The 27,278-nt window shown below is 49.7% G+C and overlaps 3 protein-coding genes across 6 annotated transcripts in view; all 3 read left to right on the forward strand.

Moving 5' to 3' along the window:
• ULK2 (unc-51 like autophagy activating kinase 2) overlaps window positions 1-8,049 on the forward strand; it is a 40,316-nt gene extending 32,267 nt beyond the window's left edge. For 2 of the 3 annotated variants that reach the window (XM_059829139.1, XM_059829140.1), the window contains 7 exons: window positions 814-966; window positions 1,713-1,921; window positions 3,227-3,405; window positions 4,427-4,545; window positions 4,937-5,094; window positions 5,972-6,107; window positions 6,213-8,049. In XM_059829139.1, the coding sequence (XP_059685122.1) occupies window positions 814-966; window positions 1,713-1,921; window positions 3,227-3,405; window positions 4,427-4,545; window positions 4,937-5,094; window positions 5,972-6,107; window positions 6,213-6,280 (1,022 nt within the window). In that variant the 3' untranslated portion in view covers window positions 6,281-8,049. Of the gene's footprint in view, window positions 1-813; window positions 967-1,712; window positions 1,922-3,226; window positions 3,406-4,426; window positions 4,546-4,936; window positions 5,095-5,971; window positions 6,108-6,212 lie in introns of those variants that run through there. The other variant, XM_059829142.1, reaches the window with a different exon arrangement.
• A 5,839-nt stretch (window positions 8,050-13,888) lies between these two features.
• Window positions 13,889-21,768, forward strand: LOC104253605 (aldehyde dehydrogenase family 3 member A2-like). Of its 2 annotated transcripts, XM_059829088.1 has the most exons (11): window positions 13,889-14,051; window positions 14,450-14,681; window positions 14,789-14,874; window positions 15,760-15,968; window positions 16,097-16,214; window positions 16,350-16,491; window positions 16,667-16,833; window positions 17,360-17,459; window positions 18,348-18,583; window positions 19,612-19,735; window positions 20,055-20,087. In XM_059829088.1, exons 1-10 carry the CDS (start codon window positions 13,890-13,892, stop codon window positions 19,690-19,692), a joined length of 1,533 nt encoding a protein of 510 aa, XP_059685071.1. In that variant the 5' UTR covers window position 13,889; the 3' UTR covers window positions 19,693-19,735; window positions 20,055-20,087. The 2 variants fall into 2 exon arrangements, with proteins under 2 accessions (XP_059685071.1, XP_059685072.1); XM_059829089.1 differs by lacking the exon at window positions 19,612-19,735 and having other exon boundaries at window positions 20,055-21,768.
• Window positions 21,769-23,164: 1,396 nt separating this feature from the next.
• On the forward strand, window positions 23,165-27,133 carry LOC104263645 (aldehyde dehydrogenase family 3 member A2-like). The gene is made up of 10 exons (XM_059829081.1): window positions 23,165-23,351; window positions 23,569-23,800; window positions 23,908-23,993; window positions 24,082-24,290; window positions 24,419-24,536; window positions 24,672-24,813; window positions 24,989-25,155; window positions 25,775-25,874; window positions 26,585-26,820; window positions 27,103-27,133. The coding sequence occupies exons 1-10, from the start codon at window positions 23,190-23,192 to the stop codon at window positions 27,124-27,126; spliced, it is 1,476 nt and encodes a 491-aa protein (XP_059685064.1). The 5' UTR covers window positions 23,165-23,189; the 3' UTR covers window positions 27,127-27,133.
• The last annotated feature ends 145 nt before the right edge of the window (window positions 27,134-27,278 follow it).

Consider the following 27,278-nt stretch of genomic DNA (forward strand, 5'->3'; position numbering starts at 1 on the left):
CATCCAAGCTGTCTTTATGTGCTAGGGTTTTTATGGAGTGCCAACTAGATACGGTTCTGCTTCCAACTTCGATAATTGGTTCTGACAATTTTTAGCCTCAGCACAGAAGGCTTTTCTTATTCTTTGAAGAGGATATGTTGCATTTCTTTAGCATAGCTTTAAAAATAACTGAGACAGAAAATATCTATTTCTGTGCTAAACACAGAAATATTTCAACTGCCTATACTGGCTAGAGGGGTTTGGGGTTTTTTGGTTTGGTTTTATTTTTAATACAACATTTATGGCTGTTTCATTTCCTAATGCTGCCTTGTTTTCATATGAAAGCCAGTTTACGTAATTCTGGGTCATTTTTCTCCTCCTCCCTCCCCCAGCTAAACCCTTGCACAAGTGGCCACCAAGAGTTCTCACCTCATTTTTGAGCAGATGGAAGAAGTTCTGCAGACAGGGCTGGTCTTTAGCCTCCAGACCTGTCATGATCTGCCTTTAGAATTCTTCTGTTGTATCTTTTGCTGCAGGACTGGTATTGTTCTCAGGCTTACAGAGAGAGCCTCTGTTGCTCTTTCCTAGGTGAGGGTAGAGCAGAGAGAGATGGAAAGTAAAAAGATATATGAAGACTGCATCTTGACTGTTCTTGTGCATTGCCAAGGCTGTGCACTCAGCTTGTTTTATTTGCTGTTAGAACTTCTAACTAGTCCAAGTCTTGGATCTACATCAAAGCATATTGTGTTGCAGTGCTCCGATTTGCTGCATGTAATTACTTACTGGTATGATTATATGTAATAGGGACTAACTTGCTGAAATTTTCTGTTCCAGCTCCAGCAGGGGCCTATGGAATTGCAATGGCACCTCCTTCCATGGGAAGCGGGGCGAGTTCTCGGGCTGTCATGTTTACTGTTGGGTCCCCTCCGAGCAGCACCACCCCTCCTACCTGCACCCATATGGTCCTCAGAACAAGAACCACCTCAGGTAAGACTTTCAACAACTAACAACTGTGGACTGTCCTCAAAAGCAGTATTTAGGCTTGCCCACTTCTTGGGCCAGTAACCTGCTTACTACCTTGTGCAGTAGGTCCTCTAGGCCATACAGTAAAAGTGGTCTGTAAAGTAGAGATTAGTATCAGGTGACCTCTGCCTTTTCTCTCCTCAAGAGAGGGCCAGAGGCATGGATTTACAATACAGTGGTGTGTAACCTTCTGTGTACACAGCTTTACTCCACCACAGGGAGTATAATAGATCTCTATGACAAAGGTGGAGAGGAAAAGTTAGATTTCTGGTTCTGCATTTTTGTCTGCTGCTGTGCATTGTATCAGAAACAACACACAAGGGGTGTGAGCTGACTGCATTTCGGCATGTGTCAGCTATATTACAAATATCAAAGATCTCAAGGTAAAGGCCTTCATCTGCTCAGGATGAGCAGGAGTCTGCAGCAGTGTGCTTTTGTGAACTTATAGCACAACCTTTGGTCTGTACTGTTGGACTGTCTGCCTTGGAATCCTTGTCAACTATTTGCCAGAATCTGTGTTGTAAAAAGTCACTGTTCATTAAGGTGTAGCCTTTGCATTCTCTACAGAGTGATGCAAGAAACAATGAGGAGAGCCTCCCAAGAGTGAATCTGTGATGACTACTGATTTGTCATTTGCTATCATCTACAGCCCCAGCGCTGCGAGATGGAACAACCTATTAGACTGAATGTGTGTGTTATTTTTCTTGTAGTTGGATCAAACAGTTCTGGAGGGTCTCTCTGCTCTACTAGTGGCCGTGTATATATGGGCTCTCCTCCTGGTATTTATATGGGTTCTTCTCCTCCGGGAGCCGAGGCAGCTCCGAGTCTGAAGTACATGCCTTATGGTACTTCGCCTCCCAGCTTAGAGGGCTTTATCACTTTTGAAGCTCCCGAATTGCCTGAGGAAACTTTAATGGAGGTATAGAAAAAATAATTTAATGTTTTATAATGTATAATGCTGCTAAAACAGAGACATGGTAAAAACAGGACTGCTCAGTGCACTTTGTAGTTTCCTCTTCACTATCTCACATATTCCTTTTTAAGATCTTGAAAATACTCCTGTATCGATGGTGGCCTATTTCTTTTTGGTAGTTACTCCTGGCATTTTATGTATTTGAATAGGTAACCAAAGGAACATGACTGCTTTTGTTCACCAGAGCCTTCCAGAGAGGCCTCTGTTTTAATGCCAAGTCTCTGGATGTGGGTTGTTGACAGTAGCAGTGTCCCTCTGGGCATTGTTTTTAACTGCTTCTTCACAGTCAGTGGATGACATTAAATCCTACTTGTGGGAAGTGTCCTATATTTTTTTTTTTAAATGTGTGGAGGAGTGATACTTTAAAAACGGAAACCGGCGTGGTCTTTCACCAGAATGCTATCCTTGGACTGTAAATTTCTCAAGGCAGATTGCTGTTCTGTTTTCTCATTCACATCTTGCTGGAAGGTGTTTGGATCCCTATTGAATCTCTATGTTATAACATGAATGTTTGACAGTACACTGTTTTCTTCCCACTGATAGAGTTTAAAATGTGTTTAGACCTGCATTACTAATGAAAAGATTGTAAATATTGCTAAGATATGTTTGATTAGTTTTGGAGGCTAATCTTTTTTAGCAGAGACTATGCATTTAGTATCTGTTTTAGTCACCAAGAAGGCAGTGAGTTGTTAGGTCCAATTGAAATTGTTCAGTTTAAATTGTAAACTTTTGGCAACAGCCACCTTTTAACACAATATAATTGTAGATCTAAGTGTAAATTAGAGTGAAGCAGATAAGTATGAAGCTTTAGATCAGTTCTTTTGTAGGTATCAAGTCTGTTACATAATAAAAGCCAAATGTTCCTCCTGGCTTCTCATACAAGTGCCGAGCATACTTTTGGGTTGCTGATAATATAATAACAAGTAATATATCCCACTTGTGATTCCTTTAGTTGCTCAGGTTTCAACAAACATAGAACTCCATGTCCCATTCCTTTGGCTTTGTTGAAAGGCTCTTAAGTATAAGCTACAGTATCTTGAAATCATTAATGAAAAGAGAACAAGTTAGTATCTGTTGATCTGTTTGGACCCATTTGGTTCTGTAGTCCCTAGTGCTGGCTTTACTACAATGCGATTTCTGCATAGACTTGACATACCGAGAAATCCTCGAATTATTAACAAGAGTTTTAAGTGTACTTGTTTGCCGTATGGCTTGTAATGGTTAAATTGTTGTCGTCTTTCCCTCTGACAGAGAGAACATACAGATACACTGCGTCATCTAAACATGATGCTGACATTTACAGAATGTGTTCTGGATCTGACAGCAGTACGAGGAGGAAACACAGACCTGTGTACTTCTGCAGTATCGCTGTACCAAATCCAAGAGAGCATAGTTGTTGATCAGATCAGCCAGCTAAGCAAAGAATGGGGGTAAGTATGCGGTCAAATAGTATCAAGAAAATTAGTGAATATTGAATACATCAAAAATGTATTCAAACTATGCCCTTTTTGTTGGGAGTGATTGTCTTACTGTATAGAATCTTTTATAGGGATAAGTTTTTAACAACTGAAGACAGATCAGAAAGAGCAAAGGATAGAGAGATATTTGCTAGCAGACAAATAAAAGGACAGTGTTTACTGGCCTGCCACATTAGTTGGGGAACGTGGTGAGGAGTTCAGGCTTGAGGTGCAGCAGTGCGTTTCTAAGCTTGGAAATTTGTCTACCAGCTTCTGTCAGATCTGAGCCCTCTTCTGTTCCTGTTGGCCAGGCTGAAGCAGTAGCACTGAGGTAGAGGTTGGGAAGGGGGAAGGAGTATCCAAATGTGACCTTTTTTCAGTGGAACCAATCAGCCCTAATAAAAAATCAGAAGCAAGGAGAAATACGAGAAATTTAGAGTGGTGGGAAAGGGCAGTTCCACTTCCTGCCTTCTTCCTGAAAAGAAACAACAAAAAAACGCAACAAAAACAAAAACAAAAAAAACCCAAACAAACAAACAACAAAAAAAACCCACAAACAAAAAAAAACAAACAACAACCAAAAAAAAACCCCAAACCAAAAATACCCCCCAAAAACCCGCAAAGTGTTTGCTTTTCACAAGTGAGAATTCCAGGGGCATAGGAAAAGACGCTGTGAGAAAAGTACACCCAGTCGCTTGCGGCAAGACTTTGACCTCGGGCAGTTAGTCCCCACAAATAAGTGTTCCTTTTTAAAATGTCTACATTAAAGCAGTTTGTATTTGCTGCTGCAGCTACTAGATGAGCAGAAGTACTCTAAAACCAGTGATGGTGTTTGTAAAGGGAAGGGAGGGGTGGAGTTGCATTTTAAACATCTGTCTTCCTTTTCTGTTGCTGCTGGGTCCTATGTAGGGTTGCGATTAAAAAGTGGTGTCTGCCCATGGTTTGTGTTCAAGAAAGGTATTTTGATACGTAATTACTTTTTCCCCCTCCCTAGACAAGTAGAGCAGCTGGTGTTGTATATGAAGGCTGCCCAGTTACTAGCCTCTTCTCTGCATCTTGCCAAAGCACAGGTGAAATCGGGGAAACTGAACCCATCCACTGCTGTTAAGCAAGGTAAATGCAACATAATCTAATTTGTTTCGCTTGTGAATTTTCTTTGCTGATCCATTACTCAAAAAGCTTAAGTTGCAACATTTGTTTGTTTTCTTCTGTACAAGAGAATTGTAGGTATGCACAATTGCACAATTCTGATAGTAAACAAAGATACAGCTAGAAATGTTAAGAAATGGGCAGTTATTAACTTGAAATGGAAATTATTTGATATATACTTAATTCATAGAAATGGAAGAGTAAATAAACATTAAAAGCACAAGTTTAAACAGACTGACTTTGCTAGTGCTGGGAAAAGTGTAACTTAGGCTATGTTGTTGTTTGGTTGCGTGGGTTTCTTTGGTGGTGGGTTTTTTTTGTTTGGGTGGTTTTTTTAATCTTACTTTTCTTCCAGTTGTAAAAAGCCTCAATGAGAGATACAAATTCTGTATTGGCATGTGCAAGAAATTGACGGAAAAGTTGAATCGTTTCTTTTCGGACAAGCAAAGGTTCATTGATGAAATCAACAGTGTAACTGCAGAGAAACTCATCTACAGCTGTGCTGTAGAAATGGTAAGTCACTCTCTTTACCTAAATGATAGGACATTGAGATGAATTGGTTCCTTCTCTCACATACCTCTTCTACATAACCAGAAAATAGAATGTATGTTTCCAGAATTCTGTTCATGGTAATTTTTGTTAGTCTTTCACTCTCTTTCCTGCCCTGCCTTAACTGTGGCTAAAGTTCCTGGCAGATACCGTTCTTCAGGGACATTTCCCCTACATCAGCACATTTGGTACATAAACACTAGGAAATGAACTCCTAAGCCACACAGCCCTGTGTGCTGAAGTCTCATACAGTAAGGCTTCCTAAAGCATAGAAGCAACAGAAGTAGCTTCATCAAACTACAAGGTCCGTTTGAAGAACATCAACCTGTCCATACAAAGCAAAAATGGTAGCAAACATGTGGAAGCTTTTTCATGTAACTGATAAACTTTCTGTCTGCCATGGAGCAGATGCGGTAACCATACAGGAAACTTAACTGCTTTTTTTTTTATGAGAGGGAAGTCTTTTTAACATAGGTGTCACACAAAAGATACTGGAAAATATTGTGCTTAACCCTGATAATGTAGTCATGCACATTTGTCATCTTCACAATAGAATGTAGGTAGAAGAACAAGCATATTTATTCATATGTTGTTGTAACACATGTAAACACAAAAGATCAAAAAGTGCTTTTATAGCTTGTATGTGCAGAATATCCTTAGTTAATACAGCACAGGCGCTATATTCTCTCAGACTTCGTTGTGTTGCCTTACAGTTACAAAAACAGATCAGCTAAATAAAGGCTTAAAAATAGTTTCTTAATGACACTTACTCATTTTGAATTTTTCATTTGATTACTTGCCTAATGCAGTTTATGTAACTGAATCTCTTGAATGATTCCAGGTTCAGTCAGCAGCTCTGGATGAGATGTTTCAGCAAACTGAAGACATTACATATCGATACCACAAAGCAGCCTTGCTGCTGGAAGGACTGACTAAAATACTGCAAGACCCTGCAGATATAGAAAATGTACACAAGTGTAAGTTTATGTTGAATAATGAAAATACTGAAAATTACATGGCATTAATGTGTTGTAAAATAACACTGAAGTCATCACCTATTTTTTACCTCTCTGTGTTTGCAGATAAATCTAGCATTGAGCGAAGGCTTTCTGCACTTTGCTATAGCACAGTGGCTGTATATGAGCAGTAGGAATACCCCGAGGACCAGACGGTGTGAACATAAGGGACCACATCAGTGATACTGCACTTTTTTCACTACAGCTTAATTGTTGTCCTTGTTCTGCCCCACGTGGAAGATGATTCTTACCTTTCTGTCGTGACTACCAAAGAAACATCAGCAAATTCAAACAGGAGAAATTCCAAAAGTACACTTGCCTTACCGATCCAGCAGCTCCTTTTTCTTCCCAGCAACAGAATTGAAAAGAATCTCTCTTCACATTTCAAACTGATGCTTGTACGTGTGCTTTGAACTTGAATGATCAGGGTTTGTTTTTTTTTTTTCCTTCATGAGGTTTCTAGAGAGCGGATCCTTCTGCGTCAGGTACAAAAAGACATTTCCTTCAGAAGATTCCCTCAGAAGTTTGTGAAAAATATTTTTAAGTTGTCAGTAAAACGTGGCGGAGTGTATTTGGGAAACCCTAACGATGTGCAAGTGCTGTTTGAAGCTTTCGGGGCTAAGCTGGCTTGTGTCAGAGCTCACATGTGGTAAACATGGCTCAGCTTGTCATATGAAGGGATGGAGAGAAAGCGCTCTTTTACACGGGGGAAAGACGGTAACGGAAGAAATTGCGCTCCATCTGTGCAAAATCCCCACTGGGTTTTCAGCTGATGTGGATACAATTTGATGATCTTCCTCCAAAATATTTTGTTTTGCACTAATTTACTAAAGCAACTGTATATTCATTTTTGAAGAACTATATAAAAAACTTAGAGAAAGAAGGCACAATGGACTTGGCTGAATTTCATTTCAGTGTACATAAAATTCTTTTCAGAATTTCAAAATGTAGCTTCTAGAAGACTTTCAGACAAACTGTAAAAACTTGTATTCATGTGAACCTTTCCATTTTATACCTATTTGTCTAATACTTGAGTAACTACTGCTCTGGACTTTCTCAGTAATAGCAATGTTGAGTTGCTGGTTGTTTGCTTTTTATATAGATTTAGTTGCATCTTTTGTTGTGCATGCAATATGTGCATTAATGCCTGCAGTCTCTAGGGGTGTAATGACAGTTCTCTGTAGTTTGTTCCTTGGGCAGTATTACAATAAATACTGTAAACTGAAAGGTTCTGCAAGGAACCATGCAAAACCAGAAAATAATGTTGGGGTTTGAGATGCTGATAAATTGATGTAGAATATCTACATACAGCATGTGAAAAATCAGGATTATTTTGTGTGCATTTTGGGGAGAGGTGGGAAGCTTCATTTAGCCTTATAGGCATTATCATTTCAAGCATCCCGTGAGATTATCAGGACAGCAATTTGCAGAGTATTTAGGCAGATCAGCTTCTCTGGAAATGGTTCCTGTACTTTATTTTTGGGACTTTTTTTTTTTTTGTTACTCAACTGCTTGAATACTTGAATAAACCATTCTCCAGGACAAAATAATTTTAATCCTCTTAAACACAGTGGTCTGAACTATTTGACAAAGTTGTACAGGGCTTACACATCAAAATATTGTTTCAGTGTTCGGATAACCATGTGTTTCCTTTATTTTGACAGAGTAATGTACTTTTTACCTTATTTATCTGTATGAAATTCCAACAGTTAATTTGAAAGTGTTTGTTTATATAATGTTTGTATTTTTAGGTCTTTAATACGGTGTTTCTACCTCTCCTTTGTAATTGCATGCATTATTCTTGAAACTAGGTAATAACTCACTGAACTGTTGCGTAATAGCCTTTTTATTATGGCCTGTATAAATGTATATTAAGGTAAAATAAATACTGACAGTAGAAGTGTTTCTATGGTAAAAACCGAGTTTCTGTGTCTCTGTAACCAAAGGCCAACGGTATTAACTTCAAAGAAACGGCCTGTACTTGGCTGGTTAAACCAGTTGCTGAAGGTTCCCTGCTTGGGTCAAGAGATGCTCACCTCAGCAGTTGGATGTGCCACCAGGGCAGGATGGGGCAACTTGCTTGAGTTCGTTATCTCTGGATAGCTCTGGCACAAAGTGTCCCCGAGTTTGTTTTCCCTTGCTTTGGGAAAACAATTTACCCTGCTTTTTTTTTTTTTTTTTAACTTGGATTTGAAAACAAATACGGTAAGTAGGTTCCTGGGTAACAGCTGTATGTTCTTTCAACAAGGTGCTTATTTGTTGCCTCTAGCAAAGGGGAGCTGTCTGGGCTGCCAAAACAGCATATACAGAGCTAATTGACAAAAACTGGCAGTAAGTTACAGTTTCTATCCAAGCCTTACAAAAAACAGGCTTTGTCCTCCTTGTAGCTAATATCCTCTCCCCAGCTGAGGTATGCTGGTATGTGGCTGTTGTATTTCTTAATTGTACTACCAAATTTTTCCCAATTTATTATTTAAAAAAGCCCTGCGCTTGTGACTGGCATGGAAGAGGATGAGGAAGGAGTGAGCAGGGAATGCTAATGATATTTCTGAACATGAATCTCGGAACAAAGCAAAAGCCTTAATGCACAAGTCTAGGAGATAGGCTGCTTTTCCTACGGACTCACTGTTTTTTGTTGGCTTTCCTTTTTTTTTTTTCCTCAGGATTCAAGCTCATTCTCCTTCCACTCTTGCCAGCAAGACTACAGCTGCACAAATAGGAGGAGAAGAAAAGGGCTATTCTTGTTTCCTGCTCTCAGGAGGAGGAGACCAATGTTCATGGCCTGTCTTTCTGCATAAACTCATTCCACAAAGATCCTGAAGCTGTCCTCTGTCTTCAGCTCTCCGCACTGAACAGCAGGTGCTTGTTTCTACCAAATACTATTTTTTCAGCCTTTTGAAAGATAGAACTTGAAAGGAGATACTTGATGTGCTGCTTTTCTAGTTCAGCACTCTAGCATCTACTCGAGAGCACCATGTTCCATACTTGTGCTGCTCTCTCCCTAGTGTATAATGTCAACTGAGGAAACTAAAACACATTTTGATTGTGGCACTTGCTGCTTTTTATAAGCAAAAGTGGAACTCTCAGCCCTTCCTCTGATACAGAGAATGAAATCTAGTTAATTTAATTTGTGGCTAAGATATTATGAATTGTTCTGAGAGGCATTTTTCAGTTGAGAGGTGTGAGTTGTTCCTGGGACTCACTAGGTTCTGCATAGTTCTTGACGTTTTCTCCTACAGCGACATCAAGGTATTATCGTTGTCACCTCTGGGCTCAGAGGCAGTCACTGTTGTTGTGATCCACCAGCGTCACAGCACTGTGCAGTGCACAGCCCCGCTGCACTGAAAAGGGAAGCTTGCTTTTTCGTCTAGAGCAAGCAAAGCTGGATACTGCTGCTTTCAAAGCTTGTTGAGGCTTTGAAATTCGGATCGGCTGGCTTGTGACCTGACTTGTGACCCACCTTTTTGTCTCCTGCTTCCTGTCTATTTTTTGTGTAGGGTTTTTTTTTTTTTTAATTTTGATCCTTTGACTTTTTTGTCTGTTCTGATCTCTGCTTGCCACTATTTTTTGACTGTCCAGGATGCCTTTTAAGTCTTTAAGCAAATCTCCTTTTATCGTGAATTTCCTGGTCCAACCTGAGCCCTAGCCCTGGCTGTGGCTTTTTAGTAAGTGCCCACATAGCTCCTCCTTTCTGTAGATCAGTGCAGTATAGCTCAGTAACCCCTCTCTTGAGGTCTTTGAGTCAGCTGGAGCCCAGTCTAACTAAGTCTTGGCACTGCTTCTTCGGACAAACACCTTTTCAATAGGCTTTTGTATGTGGCAGGCTCCCCCCTCCTCGTTGGCTGAAAGCAAACTAAATGCCAGTGGTGCTGTTGAGTCTTGTTGCAGTCTTTGTGCCAATCATTTTCATTGTTTCTTTGTGTCGCTTTCACATTTTCCATGGCCCCAGCTATGTCTACAATGCAGCCCACAGACCATGGCTCTGTACTACACAGTATCTTGTTCTTGGAAATGTGAGATCAGCCACAGCTTTCAAAACAAGTGATGCCATAAATGAACTGAGCTGCATTTATTCGTGTAGGTTCCTTAAAACCTCTCCCTGTTGTTGATCTTGTGTACCCACTTTTATGATTGAGTGCTGTTTGGGCTTCTGTATCTGCCCATCTTCCTGTGCCACTGGCCAGATTGTGTGACTTTTAGAAAAAACTTGGAGCTCTAGACTAGGTAGACATTTAAGCAGAAATTGAGCATCGTCAGCCTAGCTAAAAACTTGAAGTTCTGTGAGCGTGGTGTGTGAGCTAAAGAAACATTTATTGATTAGCTCTGTTATTTGGTGGACTCTTGAAACCAAATACTGCACAGCTTATCTTCTAAACCAAAGTCCTCCTTCCCCAGGCTCTGCTGGATGCTTTTGGGAGCAGGGCAAGGAACAGCAAGCACAAAGGTATCCTCCCCAGGCCCAGTGCAGTGCAGGAGCCTGTCTCACCCCGGTGCCTTGCTGTAATTGACTCCAAGAGGGGAGCAAGAGCAAGGGGCTGCAAGGAATGGAGGGGAGAGGCGTGTCTGCTCAATAAAACGTCTCCTGCTGCTATAAGTATAGCCCTGGGTATTAGAGCACCCCAGCACTGCTTACCTCCCGATTCCTCTGGAGTTCAGTTACTTTCCCATAAATAGTTCCCTTCTTTATTGTTTCTTAGTGACTAAATAAAAATAGAAAATACTGTCAGCTCCTAGGCATGGGAAGCATGCTGCAGACCATGCGTTTCACCGGGTGCTGTCTGGGGTATTCTTCCATCTCATTCGAGATCCCACACTTCCCTGAAATCCACGTGTCTCGCCCAGCCGCTCCAGGGAGACTTGACTGTTGTTTTGCAACGCTTAAAATGCCCTCAGCCTTGTTTCCTGTCCATAATTGGCTAAACATGTCCCTGACAAGGACCAAAAGGGACTGTCTCCCAGGATGCAGCACGCTGCCGCGGTCTCGTTTCTGCGAATACCAGGGAGCCTTAAGGCCAGGTTTCTGCGAAAAGGTGGCACAGTACCAGTCTGCTGGCCACTGGGATGAACTGGGAACTGGGATCTTGGCCTGCTGCGTGTGACACCAAGCACAAGAAGCACTGCTGTGACATGAAAAACCTCGGGCTGAAGGGCGAGAATTTTACAGGCTCTGGAGAATGGCCGCTCTGGAAAACGTAGGTAAATAACCATCGCCCTGCTCCTGCAGACATCCCTTGGTGGGTGCGCTGCCTGCAGAGGATGCATTGCAGCAGTGTCTCCCCAGGCATAATGTTAATACTCCACGCTGAGAGCTCAAGGACTTTTTACTCTGATTGCAGTAGCATTAACTTATCTAACTTTCCTTGGACCTTCAGACAGCGTGGTGCCTGTGGACAGAGCTCCAACCTGCAAGGATGCTAACAGGATCAAGGAGAGCGTGTTTGCATCAGGTAATGCCGCTGTGAGGGAAGTTCCCACTTCTACCCACGTTGTCTTGAATGCAAACCCAGCTCCTTTTCACATACCACAGTGCAAGGGCTCTGTCAAGCCCAGCCTGTTTTTCTTTCACATGTTGCCTCCTGCATGCAAGTATTGGCAGTTGCTCTTGTCATTCGTTTCCAGGGCAGACTGTTTACTGCTGAGATTTGTGCAATAGCTTGTGAAATGTTCACGTGCTGGCTGAGCCGCAGCCCGCGAGTTATTAGCAAAGCCAACTGACTTCGGGAAAGCCAAGCTTTGTGTTTGTGGGGAGTCGTGGCTCAGGCACAGCCTGCCGAGCTCAAGGGCACTCCCCCAGCCTCGGAGAGCCGTGCTGATCTGGGAAAATGTCACGAAACTTTGTGTGGGGGAGCGTGTGCTCCACGCTAGCCCCATCTCCTGGGCACGAGCACCCCGCTGCTGGCCCTGCATGTCGCAGAGGTGTGGGGTGGGCAGGGATTTAGTTGGGTGTAGTTTCAGCTGAGGACCATTATCAATAAATGGCCTGTGTAAGAGTGTGTCAGAAACAGTAGCACGTAACAACCCAGGAGTGATTTTCAAATAATCCCCTTGCATTTCTTAGTACAAGTTGTGGCAGGGCTATTTTTAACTGGAATGTGCCCAGCCTTGTCTCAGCTCCTTTCCCTGCTGTTTTTTTGGCTTGTTTCCCCCTGGAGTGCTGTTATCAAGGTTAATTTGGCTGTCCTGGCCAGGCTATTCCTGTTGATTGCTTTGCCTCCTACAAAACACCACCTGTGTTTTCAACACTTGCTGGCCGCTTTTCCTTGACCGACTTGTCCCTCTCTCCCTCCCACCCGCGCAGGAGGTTGCTGGAAGGGCCCCATGATCCCTTCACCGGCACTTGGGCTCAGAAATGCCGCCCAAAGATGAGGCGCTCAGTGAGTTCACGCAGCATTTGCTCCGCGGGGGAAAACCGAGGGGTAAAGCTGCCCTGTGCCATTTACCCTCCTTAGATAAGGAACCCCGAGTGGGACTTTGCCCCCCCGAGTTCTCACGCAATGCATTTCTCTGCCCTGTATCTGTCAGCATTTCACAAGCTGCTGGGCCCCGGTCTAGGCCAGGCCCGCTCCCCCCCCCCAGCTCGGCGGAGCTCCCGGGGCAGCCCGCGGGGGATCGGTCAGAAGCCTTTCGGAGCAGCCGCAGCCTTCTGCAACGCCGCCCGCAGACGCGGAGACGCTGGGACGAGGGAAGGAGCATCCCTGACGCTGGGAATCAAGGTACTGCCGGTGCGGCAGCCGGGGGTTGTCGGTTCGGGCCCTTCACCCCGCTCTGGCCTTCTGCTCCTGCCAAACGACCTGATCTCTCGCGCTCTCCGCGCTCACGCCCGCAGCTGAAGGACGCTGCTCCGGTTCCCGCCCGCTGCTGCCTCCGCAGGAAGCGGTACGGCTGCAGCAGCGTCCCTGCCCGGCGAGGGAAGGGCTCAGCGGCCCGGGAAAGCCGCTGCCCCCCCGCGCCGCGCGGCCCTCGCACCGCGCTCCCCTCCTCCGGGGCTGACCGTTCACCTGCGGCCGGGCAGCCGGGGCCGGGCCGCTGCCGGGGGTCGGGGGGTGTTTGGGGGCCGCTGCACCGCCGCCGCCGCACCGCCCCGGGCTGCGCGCGCCCCGCGCCGGCCGCTTCCGTTCTGCGCCCGCCCGCCCGCGGGAGCGCGCGGCGGCGTCACGTGAGCGGAAGGCGGAAGCGGCTTGAGGTGAGCGGAGCGGGGACCCCGGCGGGCGGCGGAGGGGCCCCGGGCGCTTCCCGGGGACAGCGACACGGCCGCGGGTGGGGAGAGCCGCGGTCGAGGTTTTCGCCTCAGCCCGCTGGGCGCTCGGGGGTCGCTGGGGCTCCTCGGAGGGGCCGCCCCGCCCCGGCCGCGCCGCCCTCGGGGGCCTTGCGCTCGCCGCGGCCTTGCTGGGTAGAGCTCGGGGCCGGGGTGCGGGGAAAGGCCGTCCTCCCCGTCCTCCGCCCCTGCCGGGAGCTGCCCTGCGGTTGCGTGCGTGACACCTTTGCTGTTGTACTGACGTTTGCTCTCTGTGCTCAACTTCTCTAAATCACAAACTACAGCAAATTATGTACGTTTTCAGAAAGATACGGTAGAATTAGTACCGAATGATAGCAGATATCAGCCCTGGAGCTGGGGAGGTGGGATTGCAGCTGGTGGTTGAGAGTGTGTCCACTGCTTGTGGGAAAAGTCGGTTTCCATCGGTAGGAGGGAGGCCCCGTAGCGCTCTGGGTCTTGCTGCTCTCTCCCCGCAGTGCTGAGCAGCCATGGAGAGGATGCAGCAGGTCGTTGGGCGGGCGAGAGCCGCCTTCAACTCAGGCCGGTGCCGCTCGCTGGAGTTCAGGATGCAGCAGCTGAAGGCCCTGGAGCGGATGGTGCAGGAGAAGGAGAAGGAGATCCTGGCAGCCATCAAGGCGGATCTGCACAAGGTCTGGGTCGGCACGGCATTTCTCCCTTCTGCTGTGCATGGATGGTGGTCAGCCCAGAAGGGAAAGTGGGAAGGCGAAGGGCTGCCTTTGCCGTGCCAGATGGCTTTTGCTGATGCCCCCCATGGTTCTGGCTGTTGCTGTGGCCTGCCAAGGTCTGCTGCCACCCTTTCTAAGAAGGGCTAGTCTGAGGCAGGACTGTGAAGGCAGGTCCTGGCTGTCAGGTTTTTGCTTCTGCTGCATGTTGAGTCCCACGCACCTGAACTGACTGTCTCCTGTCAGGAATCTTTTCGGGCACCACTGCCAGTATCAGACACTTACCTTGTTTCCCTGGGCTGCCACAGTGGGTGTGGGAGGTGGGTGCCTTCGCCATCCCCTCCCCAAGCTCCCTGTTGTTGCAGTGTGGGCACAATGCATACAGCCACGAGATCCTGGGCGTGCTGGGGGAGCTGGCCCTGGCCATGGACAAGCTGCCGTCATGGGCAGCCCCTCAGCCTGTGAAGAGGAACCTGCTGACGATGCGGGATGAGGCCTACATCTGCCCCGAGCCGCTGGGAGTGGTGCTGATCATTGGGGCCTGGAACTACCCCTTTGTCCTGGTCATGCAGCCTTTGATCGGGGCCATCGCAGCAGGTGGGGACCCACCGCAGCCCCTGTCCTTTGTGGGGCAGTGGGTGGGTGCTGCGGGAGGTGGGAGAGGAGCATGAGGTCTCGCGGGCCATGCTGGGTTTGTCTTGTAGGCAATGCCGTGGTGGTGAAGCCATCAGAGATCAGTGAGAACACGGCTCAGCTGGTGGCTGATCTCCTTCCCCAGTACCTTGACAAGGTGAGTGTGGCCCCATCTCTGATATTATTGTCTTGAGGAAATGTCTGTCTGCTTTCAAAGGGCTCCTGCAGGTTTGAGTCAAATCATTTGCTCACTCTCTCTAAAGGAGCATAAGCAGGAGATAAGGGAAGGGCTGAAATACTCTTAGAGTACAGAGACATGTTGACATATTCTTCCTGCGTTTTTGTAACCTAATGTGCCTACATAATGTTGCTGCAACGTGGCAGCCCTTTTGACATTCATTTGTGACCGTGTAAAAAGGTGTGTCTGTACTTCTTTAATGCAATAATTGCTCTCTTGAACGCTGTGCTGGGCTTGCCTCTAGGTAAGCACAAGTTTGTGTTGGATGTTGGCTGTGCCTGGCTCTTCCTGAGAATTGGGCGCCATTTGCTCAGTGGCACTACATCCCTGGTTTTCATGTCCTGCTGAACCACAGTCATAGCAAGAGATGTTGTTTCTCCTCCACTTGTCTGGTAGTTCTGACATCCGTTGTGCTGTGTCACTGAGGCTGTTGCTCTGACAGCACAGCCCCACTGTGCAGTTTCCTCTGGGGAGTTAGTGCTTTCTCTAGGCGGGGGGCGAGAGCTGAGGAAGGAGACAGCCCTCGGGAGAGCCTGGCAGTCATGTGTGCCCTAGGTCTTAATGTGTGGGAGCAGCTCTACAGTCTGACTCAGCCATGGTCACAACCTCTATTTCTTTTAGTTCATGTGGCACAATGTGGCAAGTGAAACTTCATTTCGGGGGAAGGAGCAGAGCTTGTCTCTGTTATCACAATCCTTTGTCCAGATCCTAATGTAGCTCACAAGTGAATGTGCTCCATGTAGAGCGCTGCCTTGATACATGTGCTTTAAATCAAGGTAACTAAGGCTCTTGTTTTCCCCGCAGGAGCTGTACCCCGTGGTCACTGGAGGAGTACCTGAGACAACAGCGCTACTGACCCAGAGATTTGATCACATCCTCTACACCGGCAACTCCACAGTGGGCAAAATCGTGATGGCAGCGGCCGCCAAGCACCTGACGCCCGTCACCCTGGAGCTGGGCGGGAAGAGCCCCTGCTACATCGACAAGGACTGTGACCTGGCCGTTGCCTGCAGGTCAGGCTGTTGGAAGCCCTCGGTGGGCCGTTGTCCCCAGACCGTGGGTGTCACTCAGGTGCTGTTGACCGGGCTGTGGGGGCTGGAAGGGACTGACCACGGAGAAACGGTCTCCCTTTCTCCCGCAGGCGGATAACGTGGGGGAAGTACATGAACTGTGGGCAAACCTGCATTGCCCCGGACTACATCCTCTGCGACCCATCCATCCAGAGCAAGGTGGTGGAGAATATCAAGGCGACTCTGCAGGTGAGAGCGGAGTTTGTCATGCTGTGGGAGTTGTCCCTGTTAGAGCCGAGGTCTGAGTTTTGTAGCCGCAGCCCTGGAGCTGTGGCGGTTGTGAAGGTTTGTCGAGCGCTTTGGTTCTGCTGTGCCCTTTGGCAGGAATTCTATGGGGAAGACGTGAAGAAGTCTCCGGATTATGAAAGGATCGTCAACAAGCGTCACTTCAAGAGGATCCTGGGCCTGCTGGAAGGGCAGAAGATCGCTCACGGGGGAGAGGCTGATGAGGCCTCCTGCTTCCTCGGTGCTTCTGGCAGCGGTTGGGGAGGGGAGGTGGTAGCGGGTGTCTTTTGGGGGCTGCGTGTGCCTGTGTCTTGCTTGGTGCGTGTTGCACGCAGGCAGCGCCCAGGACGAGGTCCTGTGATGGACCGCGTCTTCTGTCCTGCTCACACCGTCTCCTGCCGTCCTGTTTGCCTCAGCACCGACTATCCTCACCGATGTTTCTCCGGAGTCAAAGGTGATGGAGGAGGAAATCTTTGGACCGGTCCTTCCCATTGTGACCGTGAAGAGCGTGGACGAAGCCATTGAGTTCATCAACCGTCGGGAGAAGCCGCTTGCCCTGTACGTCTTCTCAAACAACAAGAAGGTGAGTCTGGGCTGCGCTCCCCCACAGCGGCACGTCTGTGCAGTTTGATCGTGAACGCGGCCAGTCCCAGGCACAGCTCCCCGCAGGGCCCACGTCAGCTCCTCTTTGCACGTGAGTCGCAGCATTTGCCTCACAGGAGCCACGAGTGTCCCCAGAGCTGCTGGAGGCTCCCAGTCTCCTGCTGAGGGGCTCGGGGTTTGTATGACATTGCATGAAATAGAAGGATAAAAGGCTGAATTTCCTGTTTGGTGCCATGTAGTCTTTCTTGATTAATTTAGTTGCTTTTAATATCTTGCTAGATTAAAAGCTAGAGCTCCCAGGTTTCCAGCTTTCCCGTCCCTCTTCTACACTTTGCCACTTTCTTTGAGTTAACGTTGCATGGAGTGGACTCATCTGAGTTGTCAGCCAGAGGAAATGAACACGATGACCTGTTGGCTCGTAGCTCCCCTCCCAGCCCTGCTCATTTACATGGTCTGGTCTCTTCTGGGCCTTTGTAATGTTTTGTTTGGTTTTTTTCAATTGACAGTTAATCAAAAGAGTAATCTCGGAAACCTCCAGTGGGGGTGTTACTGGAAATGATGTCATTATGCATTTCTTCCTCTCAACCTTACCCTTCGGTGGTGTTGGTAAGTTACTGGAGCTCCTTAAGCGTTGTGACTTGATGCATGGTGTGACCCAGGGAACAGCAGCAGTTGGTTTATGTCCAGGTAGCCCTGTGCCTGTTACAGCCGAAGGGTCTCTGTATAGCAGATCTCAATAATGAATTCTGGGAGTACATTAGGAAAGAGACCAAAAGAGAAAAACCTTTGGGTGTGTTTTTGGGAAGGTGGAAGCATTTAGTGCAGACTGATGTGAAAGGTGCATTAAAAACATCAGCTGTGATCAGAGTGAGTAGCAGTAATTGTAGAAGGAAGGGCAGGACTAGCTTGGGGAGAATTGGAACAGGTTACAGAACAACCTACGGGAGCTTTGCAGAAGTGGGTTTGGGTGTTACAGTGCCCACAATCTGACTGAACCAGCAGTGTTCTGCTGCTGTGAAAGCACACGCTGTCCTGGAATTGGAAAACGGAGGTGTACCCTGCAGGGCTCCTCAGGAAACCTTTCTTACACAGCACCAGTCGGGTCATGGTGCTTTGAGAGGGAGCTAAATCCAGGGAGGAGCTGGAGGCAGCTCAGAGGCTCAGGGAACAGTGCGCACATACAAAACAAAGTACTGGAGAGTAGGTAGTGAATACAGGGTGAGGAAGAAGAGAGATGGAGTACAGACAGGCATCTTGGACACTGAGAAGTGCTGCAGAGAGGAAGGAACAGTTGTCCTCTCTGAAGAAATACAGAGGAGAAGTTGTGCTTTTAAACTGCAGCAAGGCAGATGCAGGGTAGGTAACATGCACTGGAATGCATGGCAAGCAACTGGAATTTTCCTGTGCTGCTTCCTGCCCTGCTGGTGGCCTCAAGTGGCCAAAGGTTTGACTGGCTGAGCCTGTGGTGTGACCTGCCTGGGTTGTGTCCCTCAGGTAACAGCGGGATGGGCGCCTACCACGGCAAGCACAGCTTTGAGACCTTCTCCCACCGCCGCGCCTGCTTGATCAAGGACCTGAAGATGGAGGGTACGAACAAACTCCGGTACCCACCCGGCAGCCAGAAGAAGGTTGATTGGGCCAAGTTCTTCGTCTTGAAGCGGTTTAACAAGGGCCGAGTGGGACTGGTCATCTTGGCCCTGCTGGGGATTGTGGCAGCGGTGGTGGCAAAGGTGAGTGTCGGCTCTTTGCCATCTACATGAGTGCATGTGCAACTCATCTGATCTTCTGCAAGTTTCCTCTTTGCAACTGCAGTCCTTTGTTAGAGCCTGGCCTGTTTTTTCTGTCTTGAGACTTATGATATCTGTTCCACCTGAAATGATCAAGATCTGCTTCTCATGCTTGCAAGTGCTATCTAGAATAGAAATGTCCTCAGAGAAATCTCCTAGGCTGCTGCACTATTTGTTGCTCTGCCGTGGTGGGTGACACCCATGAGAAGCTCCTTCCTGAGGCAGAGGTTGGTACGTTTTGGACAGGTCTCTTTAGAATGATTTTGATTCCTAGGCTTTCTTCAGAGGCGTTGTGAGCTGCTCCACAGCCTAGCTCAGCCGGCTGTGGTTTTGTGCCGCCGGGCCCCGGGGAAGGGCGGCTGTGTCCTAAAGCCTAGGGCTACAACGAGCTCTTGTTCCTCGCCCAGTTGCAGCCCCCATCCGACCTTAGCTCAATTATTTCCATTTCCTCCCCTTTTTCCGGCTGGGTAGTGCGGAAGGGTGGGATGTCCTCCCCTCTCTGCGGGAGGCAGAAGCCTGCTGGTGCTGGCTGGATGACTCGAGATGCCTCCTGAAGTGGAGGGGTAAGATCTAAAACTCCCAAGTGTGATTGCTGATGGTTCTCCGTGGCTGGCGGACAAGGCACTATGTGTGCCTGCGCTGGCTGCTCCTTGCAAAGCTCAGCTGTGCATCCTGGGGGTTTAGTAGCCTTAAGGGGGCACCCACTGAGTGGACAGGAGACAGCAGGATGGATCAGGACTCTGCCCTTCAGTCCATTCTGTGTTGTTAGTGCTGCAAGGAGACGTGCAGGAGCCCAACAAGCAGGGGGAAATAACCTGCCTGCGTATCTGAGTCCAGGAGGAGGTGTAAGAGCCAACAACTGGCTCAGGCCTTGAAGCACTAGCCAGGGAGGCAGGCCCTGTCTAGGTGAATGCCTTCTCAGCGAAGAGGGGGAAACTCACAGCATCTTGAAATCATTTGGGTTTTCTCAGAATCACCAGTCTGTGCTGAAGAGAAAAGCCCTCTTGATTGTGCTGGCTGTTCAGAGGCTGGGCTGGCTCAGAGTGTGGTAAGGAGGAGCAGGTTTCAGAGCACTGCTGTGGCTGTCACAGTGAGGTAGGAGCCTTTTTCTTCTCCTGTGTGTAGACCTGATTTGAGATCGGGCAAGGCCTTGTTAGAGTAGTGAGTGTGGGGCTTGCAGAAGGTTCCCCATGGAGCCAGAGAGTGATGCTCTCCCTGGCAGTGCTCGGAGCTCATACAGCGTCCGAGATAACCAGCAGTCAGTGCATGCCGAGGGGGCAGGAGGCAGGCGATCTGGGCCCTGGGGAAATCACCCTGAGTGCAGGGGCTTTGCTTCAGGCTGTTCTAGAAAGGGAGTTGTTTTTGTTTCAGCAAATCCTTCACAGGACGTTGGTGTTGTATTTTGCTTTCACAGATGGTTTACTACTGAAGAGAGGAGAAGGCGCCACGTGCAAGTCATACTCCAAGTGCTCGCTTTGTGTCTGTTTTCTTAAGCTGAGAAGTCACTTTTTCTTTTGTACTGGGTTATTTCAGTGGGCTGTCGAGCACACAGAGTAGCCTTAGAAAGGCACTAACCAAGAGAAGGCTTGGACTCCTGTTTACTAAAAAGCCATGCTGAAACAGAGGGACCAGTGGGTACAGGCCCTCCAAAGGAGGGCTGCACAGCAAGAAATAGCAGCCCCTACCTCCACCCCATGCCGTGCAGAGCGCCGCTTCCAGGGACACGCACACTGTGTCTTGGGCCAAGCCGCTTACCTTCCTTCAGTGACAAACAGGAGCTGAAGTTTCAGCTGTGATTGGGTTACGGTGCTTTCCCTGCCGTTTTCGGGATGGTCTGTCTTCTATTGTGCTCCAAACAACCACCCTCTTGGTGATGAGTCTGAGACAGGCTGTGCTGGCTGATGGCTTTTACCAATAGTGATGGTTATGAATAAACCTGGTGAGCTTCCCCTTGCCATTTAATTGAGGTGAAATATTCATGGATCTCTGTGAACCAGAATTGTCCACAGCTGGTCAGGAGATGCAGGCTGACACCCTTTCTGGGGCTCGGGGTTTCATCATGTGCCTTGTAAGTATTATTTGGCAGTTAGAAAATTACAGAGTGATACCTGCACTGCCTGTATTTTGCTGATAAGGGCATCTTATGCTCATACAAAAGAACTTTCAGGCCTGTTTAGAGAAGCAGGAATCGCAAAGTACCCTGTTGTGGGTTAGCCCAGGTGGGCACCGAAGCCCCACACAGCTGCTCACTCAGTCCCCCAGTGGGATGGGGAAGAGAGTCGGAAGGGTAAAAGTGAGAAAACTTGAGGGTTGAGATAAAGACAGTTGACTGGGTAAAGTGAAAGCTGGGCGTGCAAGCAAGCAAATTAAGGAATTCATTCACTACCTCTGCCTGCCGAGCAGGTGTTCAGCCATCCCCAAGAAAGCAGGGCTTCAGCGCATGTAACGGTGACTTGGGAAGTCAGATTCTGTAACTCCCAATGTCCCCCCCTCCTTCTTCCCCAACAGCTTTTATAGCTGAACGCAATGTCATACGGTCTGGAACACCCCTTTGGTCAGCTGGGCTCAGCTCTCCCAGCCGTGTCCTCCCCGCTTCTTGCCGACTCCACGGGGCAGCGAGAAAGAGAGACCTTGATGCTGTGCAAGCACTGTTCGGGAACAGCTAAACCACGGGTGCATTACCAACGCTGTTATGGTCACAAATCCAAAACACAGCACCATTCTGCTATGAGGAAACTTAGTGACTATGATGAAAATTAACTCTATCCCAGTCAAAACCGGTACAAACCTGTACCTAGACAGATTCCTCCAAGGGAAAACAGTTACTGAAAGAGTGTGTACTCCTTTGTGTTCGAGCTTCTGGGTCTGCTGTAATCTTGCACTGGGAGATTAATATGGGGCTTGTTCTAGCTCAGGGAGAGGATGCTGGAGAAATGTAAGGTGAAAGGACCTTAGAAATACTAATGTTTAAATAAGGAAAATTTAAAAATTATTATTAAATGCAATTAATATAGAGTAGAAAATTATATTTACTGTGCAATAAGTGGGATTTCTTAATGTCTGGTGAAAATCCATGTGCTAAGCCTTTTTAATGACATATTTTGCAAGTGCTAAATAAACACTGAGAATTTAAATAATAAACTGAGCGTGGTAAGTCCCTGCAGTCTCCTGGGGAATCCTGCCTGTCCTCTTCCGCTCCCAGCTCTGGCCATGGCTTGGCTGAACATCACAACATGTGTTGCGAGGTGCCTCTGCCCCGGCGCAGGAGCACAGGTCCTCAGCACAATGACCTCCCCGCTTGTGGGGAAGGATCCCCCAGAGCTCAGGCAAGGGAGTGTAGGTGGGCTGCTGAAGAGGTGCCCGTGGCAAGGCGGTGCTGGGAGCTGTGGGGGAGCAGGACTGTTTCTCCTCCTGTCTTGTGCAAATCCATCCCCTGGTTGCCTCCCACCTGCGGGCGCTGCCCGTTCGGGGCTTGTTCAGATCCGGACGATAGCGTGGGCTGCGTTCGTTGGCTCCCGACGGCTGCTGCGGCACGTTGAACGCGCTCCCCCACCTCGTGCGCCCAACGTGGGCAAAGCCACGTGGTCTCTCGCAATCCCGCACGGGCGGCTGAGTTACTTCCCCAGCTGAATGTGGCGATCCGGGGCTTGTGTATTCGCAGCGTGAGGGTGTATCTGGGTAAAGGGCATCTTGTATCTAGCGAGAGCCCTGGGCCCAGGCCAGCTATCCTCTTGTGGGAGGAGAGATCGCTCCGAGCCATGTCAGGGGAAGGGCTTGTGCCTGCTTGCACTTGCTGCGGGAGACCAGTGGAGAGAGAAGCTGCTCTGAAGGTAACTTTCTTTTTTCCTTCATTTTTTAATGAGTCATCTGCTTTCTTGGTCAGGATCAGGACTGCGGCACACAGCTGCAGTGGCAGGGAAGGAAGGGCCGATTTTAACTACTGCAAGGGAACCTCAGTGTGTCCTTTGGTTAGGCAGGGACTGCAGGCAGATCTCTTGTTCTGACTAAAAAGTGAAAAACTGCCTCGGGAAGCAGGATGAAAACGCTGCAACCTTTTGTCATGTTTCTGCAATGCCACACAAGGGCCTCGCAGTTACAGGGAAGACGGGCGCAGGCTGGCTCCAGGCACACAGCTCTGCTTCCAGCCCGCTGGCCACCAAGGCCACAGTCACCTCCGTGTTTTGACTCCTCGGGACCGTCCCTGTGAACAGAGGGTGGGGTGGTTGGTGGCCTTAAGGGTATCTCTGAGCTAGGAGAATGCACCCGCAGAACAGGATCTATCAGCCATCCCCAGAGATGCTGGGTCGTCGTGAGAGGTGCCCTCCGTTAGTGGACCCTGTGCAGCTATGACAGAGCATCGGAGGGTGGGAGCCCTGAGCAGTCACCTCAGGAGCATGAGGCCACCCAAGGAGAACATCTCCCAGCCTTGCTCCGGGTGGGACATCTCTTGGTGGTGGCCCCGTTTTGCATGTTCCCAGGTGTGAGCAACCCTCAATAGGCACGTAGCGCTCTGGGTCTTGCTGCTCTCTCCCCGCAGCGCTGAGCAGCCATGGAGAGGATGCAGCAGGTCGTTGGGCGGGCGAGAGCCGCCTTCAACTCGGGCCGGTGCCGCTCGCTGGAGTTCAGGATGCAGCAGCTGAAGGCCCTGGAGCGGATGGTGCAGGAGAAGGAGAAGGAGATCCTGGCAGCCATCAAGGCGGATCTGCACAAGGTCTGGGTCGGCACGGCATTTCTCCCTTCTGCTGTGCATGGATGGTGGTCAGCCCAGAAGGGAAAGTGGGAAGGCGAAGGGCTGCCTTTGCCGTGCCAGATGGCTTTTGCTGATGTCCCCCATGGTCCTGGATGACTTTGCCCAGGCTGCCGCAGTGGGTATGACGCAGGAGGTGGGTGCCTTCGCCATCCCCTCCCCAAGCTCCCTGTCATTGCAGAGTGGGCCCAACGCGTACAGCCACGAGATCCTGGGCGTGCTGGGGGAGCTGGCCCTGGCCATGGACAAGCTGCCGTCATGGGCAGCCCCTCAGCCTGTGAAGAGGAACGTGCTGACGATGCGGGATGAGGCCTACATCTGCCCCGAGCCGCTGGGAGTGGTGCTGATCATTGGGGCCTGGAACTACCCCTTTGTCCTGGTCATGCAGCCTTTGATCGGGGCCATCGCAGCAGGTGGGGACCCACCGCAGCCCCTGTCCTTCGTGGGGCGGTGGGCGGGTGCTGCGGGAGGTGGGAGAGGAGCGTGAGGGCTCGGGGGCCATGCTGGGTTTGTCTTGTAGGCAATGCCGTGGTGGTGAAGCCATCAGAGATCAGTGAGAACACGGCTCAGCTGGTGGCTGATCTCCTTCCCCAGTACCTTGACCAGGTGAGTGTGTCCCCGTACCGCTCCCCGGATTTCTCTGCGCTGCAGGGATGCGCCGGGTTGGGGTGACCCCAACATGCTCGCCTTGCAGGAGCTGTACCCCGTGGTCATGGGGGGGGCCGCTGAGACAACAGCGCTGCTGACCCAGAGATTCGATCACATCCTCTACACCGGCAACTCCACAGTGGGCAAAATCGTGATGGCAGCGGCCGCCAAGCACCTGACGCCCGTCACCCTGGAGCTGGGCGGGAAGAGCCCCTGCTACATCGACAAGGACTGTGACCTGGCCGTTGCCTGCAGGTCAGGCTGTTGGAAGCCCTCGGTGGGCCGTTGTCCCCAGACCGTGGGTGTCACTCAGGTGCTGTTGACCGGGCTGTGGGGGCTGGAAGGGACTGACCACGGAGAAACGGTCTCCCTTTCTCCCGCAGGCGGATAACGTGGGGGAAGTACATGAACTGTGGGCAAACCTGCATTGCCCCGGACTACATCCTCTGCGACCCATCCATCCAGAGCAAGGTGGTGGAGAATATCAAGGCGACTCTGCAGGTGAGAGCGGAGTTTGTCATGCTGTGGGAGTTGTCCCTGTTAGAGCCGAGGTCTGAGTTTTGTAGCCGCAGCCCTGGAGCTGTGGCGGTTGTGAAGGTTTGTCGAGCGCTTTGGTTCTGCTGTGCCCTTTGGCAGGAATTCTATGGGGAAGACGTGAAGAAGTCTCCGGATTATGAAAGGATCGTCAACAAGCGTCACTTCAAGAGGATCCTGGGCCTGCTGGAAGGGCAGAAGATCGCTCACGGGGGAGAGGCTGATGAGGCCTCCTGCTTCCTCGGTGCTTCTGGCAGCGGTTGGGGAGGGGAGGTGGTAGCGGGTGTCTTTTGGGGGCTGCGTGTGCCTGTGTCTTGCTTGGTGCGTGTTGCACGCAGGCAGCGCCCAGGACGAGGTCCTGTGATGGACCGCGTCTTCTGTCCTGCTCACACCGTCTCCTGCCGTCCTGTTTGCCTCAGCACCGACTATCCTCACCGATGTTTCTCCGGAGTCAAAGGTGATGGAGGAGGAAATCTTTGGACCGGTCCTTCCCATTGTGACCGTGAAGAGCGTGGACGAAGCCATTGAGTTCATCAACCGTCGGGAGAAGCCGCTTGCCCTGTACGTCTTCTCAAACAACAAGAAGGTGAGTCTGGGCTGCGCTCCCCCACAGCGGCACGTCTGTGCAGTTTGATCGTGAACGCGGCCAGTCCCAGGCACAGCTCCCCGCAGGGCCCACGTCAGCTCCTCTTTGCACGTGAGTCGCAGCATTTGCCTCACAGGAGCCACGAGTGTCCCCAGAGCTGCTGGAGGCTCCCAGTCTCCTGCTGAGAGGCTCGGGGTTTGCACAGCTCCCTGTCTGCCTCGGCCGTCTGTCCCACACCGGTGGATGCTGATTCCTTGCACATCTCCTGTCCCCACTCCAGACTGTTGTGCCAGCTCAGGAATTTAGGTCAGGGCTTTGCACCGACACAACAGCCCCGGGCAGTTCGGGTGGGAGGGCAGAGGAACGCCTCGGGCTCTGGCTGATGCGCCACGGCCTCTGACCTGTCCCACTTAGATGGAACCTTTTCTCTTCATGGCTGTTCCAGCTGGGCAGATCTTGTGCTTAAGTAATGCAAACCCAGCCTCCCTCAAGGAAGAAGTCACAGCCTGTCTCCCCCCCAAAATGGGGGGTGCAAGCATCACCTGCTCAGGTAAATGCCGTGGTGCTGGTGGCCCATCTTGATTTCCCTCTGTTCTGTGCTCTCTCTCATTCTGGGTAGCTGATCAGACGGGTGATATCAAAGACCTCCAGCGGTGGCATGACAGCCAACGATGTCTTACTGCACTCTGTGGTTCAGGATCTGCCCTTCGGCGGCGTGGGTAAGTCCCTGCTCCATCCCATACACCTGGTTTCAGTCTCACAGCAGCCTCTGACCCAGGTGCCGTCGTGCCTGTTTGGCAATCCAGGAACTTTCAGCTGCATTTTCCCATTAATTTTATTTTCACTTGTGGGTTCCTTTGTAAAAAGGCTCATTAGTGGTTGGAGCAGTGTTGGTGCCAGTGGGAGAAGAAAACCCTCTGGCGTGGGATGAAGTTGGCTGTGGCCAAGCGGCTGGTTGAGTTTCCACAGTCACTGTCAGGTTCATGGCTTTGTGTCCGAGACAACCTGGCTGTGGGGAGAGGGCTGAGCTCTTGGGTGTTTCTGATAGCAGGTCGCTGAATGTCCTCCTTATGTCCCGCTGCTTGAAATAATAGACCCTGTTCCTCTTGTCCCTGACCCTAGTGTAAATTTTGTGGGAGAAGCAGGACTGGTCCTGGGGAGGAGAGGACTGGTGCTATTAACATTTCAAGAGTGGGTGCACACAACCAGTCTGAGCACCAGTTCAAGGCAGTGAGCAGGTTCTCACTTATTTCTGGCTAGTTATTAAAGCTGCTCTTTGCTTCTCTGCCCTTGGGGAACAGAGCAGCTGCTCCAGGTGTGAGAAGCACCGTGACCAAGCTTTCCCTGGGTCCTGGGGGCTGCCAAACAGAATTTAAGAAATGCGGCTGTTCCCGTGCATGGTGTGACCTGCCTGGGCTGTGTCCCTCAGGTAACAGCGGGATGGGCGCCTACCACGGCAAGCACAGCTTTGAGACCTTCTCCCACCGCCGCGCCTGCTTGATCAAGGACCTGAAGATGGAGGTTGTGAACAAACTCCGGTACCCACCTGGCAGCCAGAAGAAGGTTGATTTGGCCAAGTTCTTCCTCCTGAAGCGGTTTAACAAGGGCCGAGTGGGACTGGTCATCTTGGCCCTGCTGGGGATTGTGGCAGCGGTGGTGGCAAAGGTGAGTGTCGGCTCTTTGCCATCTACATGAGTGCATGTGCAACTCATCTGATCTTCTGCAAGTTTCCTCTTTGCAACTGCAGTCCTTTGTTAGAGCCTGGCCTGTTTTTTCTGTCTTGAGACTTATGATATCTGTTCCACCTGAAATGATCAAGATCTGCTTCTCATGCTTGCAAGTGCTATCTAGAATAGAAATGTCCTCAGAGAAATCTCCTAGGCTGCTGCTCACTCCCTGCAGTCCTAATGCTGAACATTTTTTTGCTGCAATTTCTTTTCTTCCAAGGCAGCAAATGCACTGAAGAGGTAGAAGCAAATGAAAGGCACCTCAAGCAGAGAAGCTCCTAGCTGGAGGCTCCGGCTTCTGCCGAAACACAGGAATCGATTCAGGCCTACACCCTTGGTCATGCCTCAGCAGTGAGCGGCGGCAGGTGGAAGGAGGCAGCACCTGCCCTGCTTTGC

Source organism: Gavia stellata, chromosome 25, assembly GCF_030936135.1.
Source record: "Gavia stellata isolate bGavSte3 chromosome 25, bGavSte3.hap2, whole genome shotgun sequence".
NCBI classification, from domain to species: domain Eukaryota; kingdom Metazoa; phylum Chordata; class Aves; order Gaviiformes; family Gaviidae; genus Gavia; species Gavia stellata.

Coding starts and splice junctions, on each gene's coding strand:
- LOC104263645 (XM_059829081.1), top strand. CDS start 23,190: ATGGAGAGGATGCAGCAGGTCGTTGGGCGGGCGAGAGCCGCCTTCAAC. Junction 23,352..23,568: donor TCAAGGCGGATCTGCACAAG/GTCTGGGTCGGC, acceptor CTGTCATTGCAG/AGTGGGCCCAACGCGTACAG. Junction 24,537..24,671: donor ATATCAAGGCGACTCTGCAG/GTGAGAGCGGAG, acceptor GCCCTTTGGCAG/GAATTCTATGGGGAAGACGT.
- LOC104253605 (XM_059829088.1), top strand. CDS start 13,890: ATGGAGAGGATGCAGCAGGTCGTTGGGCGGGCGAGAGCCGCCTTCAAC. Junction 14,052..14,449: donor TCAAGGCGGATCTGCACAAG/GTCTGGGTCGGC, acceptor CTGTTGTTGCAG/TGTGGGCACAATGCATACAG. Junction 16,215..16,349: donor ATATCAAGGCGACTCTGCAG/GTGAGAGCGGAG, acceptor GCCCTTTGGCAG/GAATTCTATGGGGAAGACGT.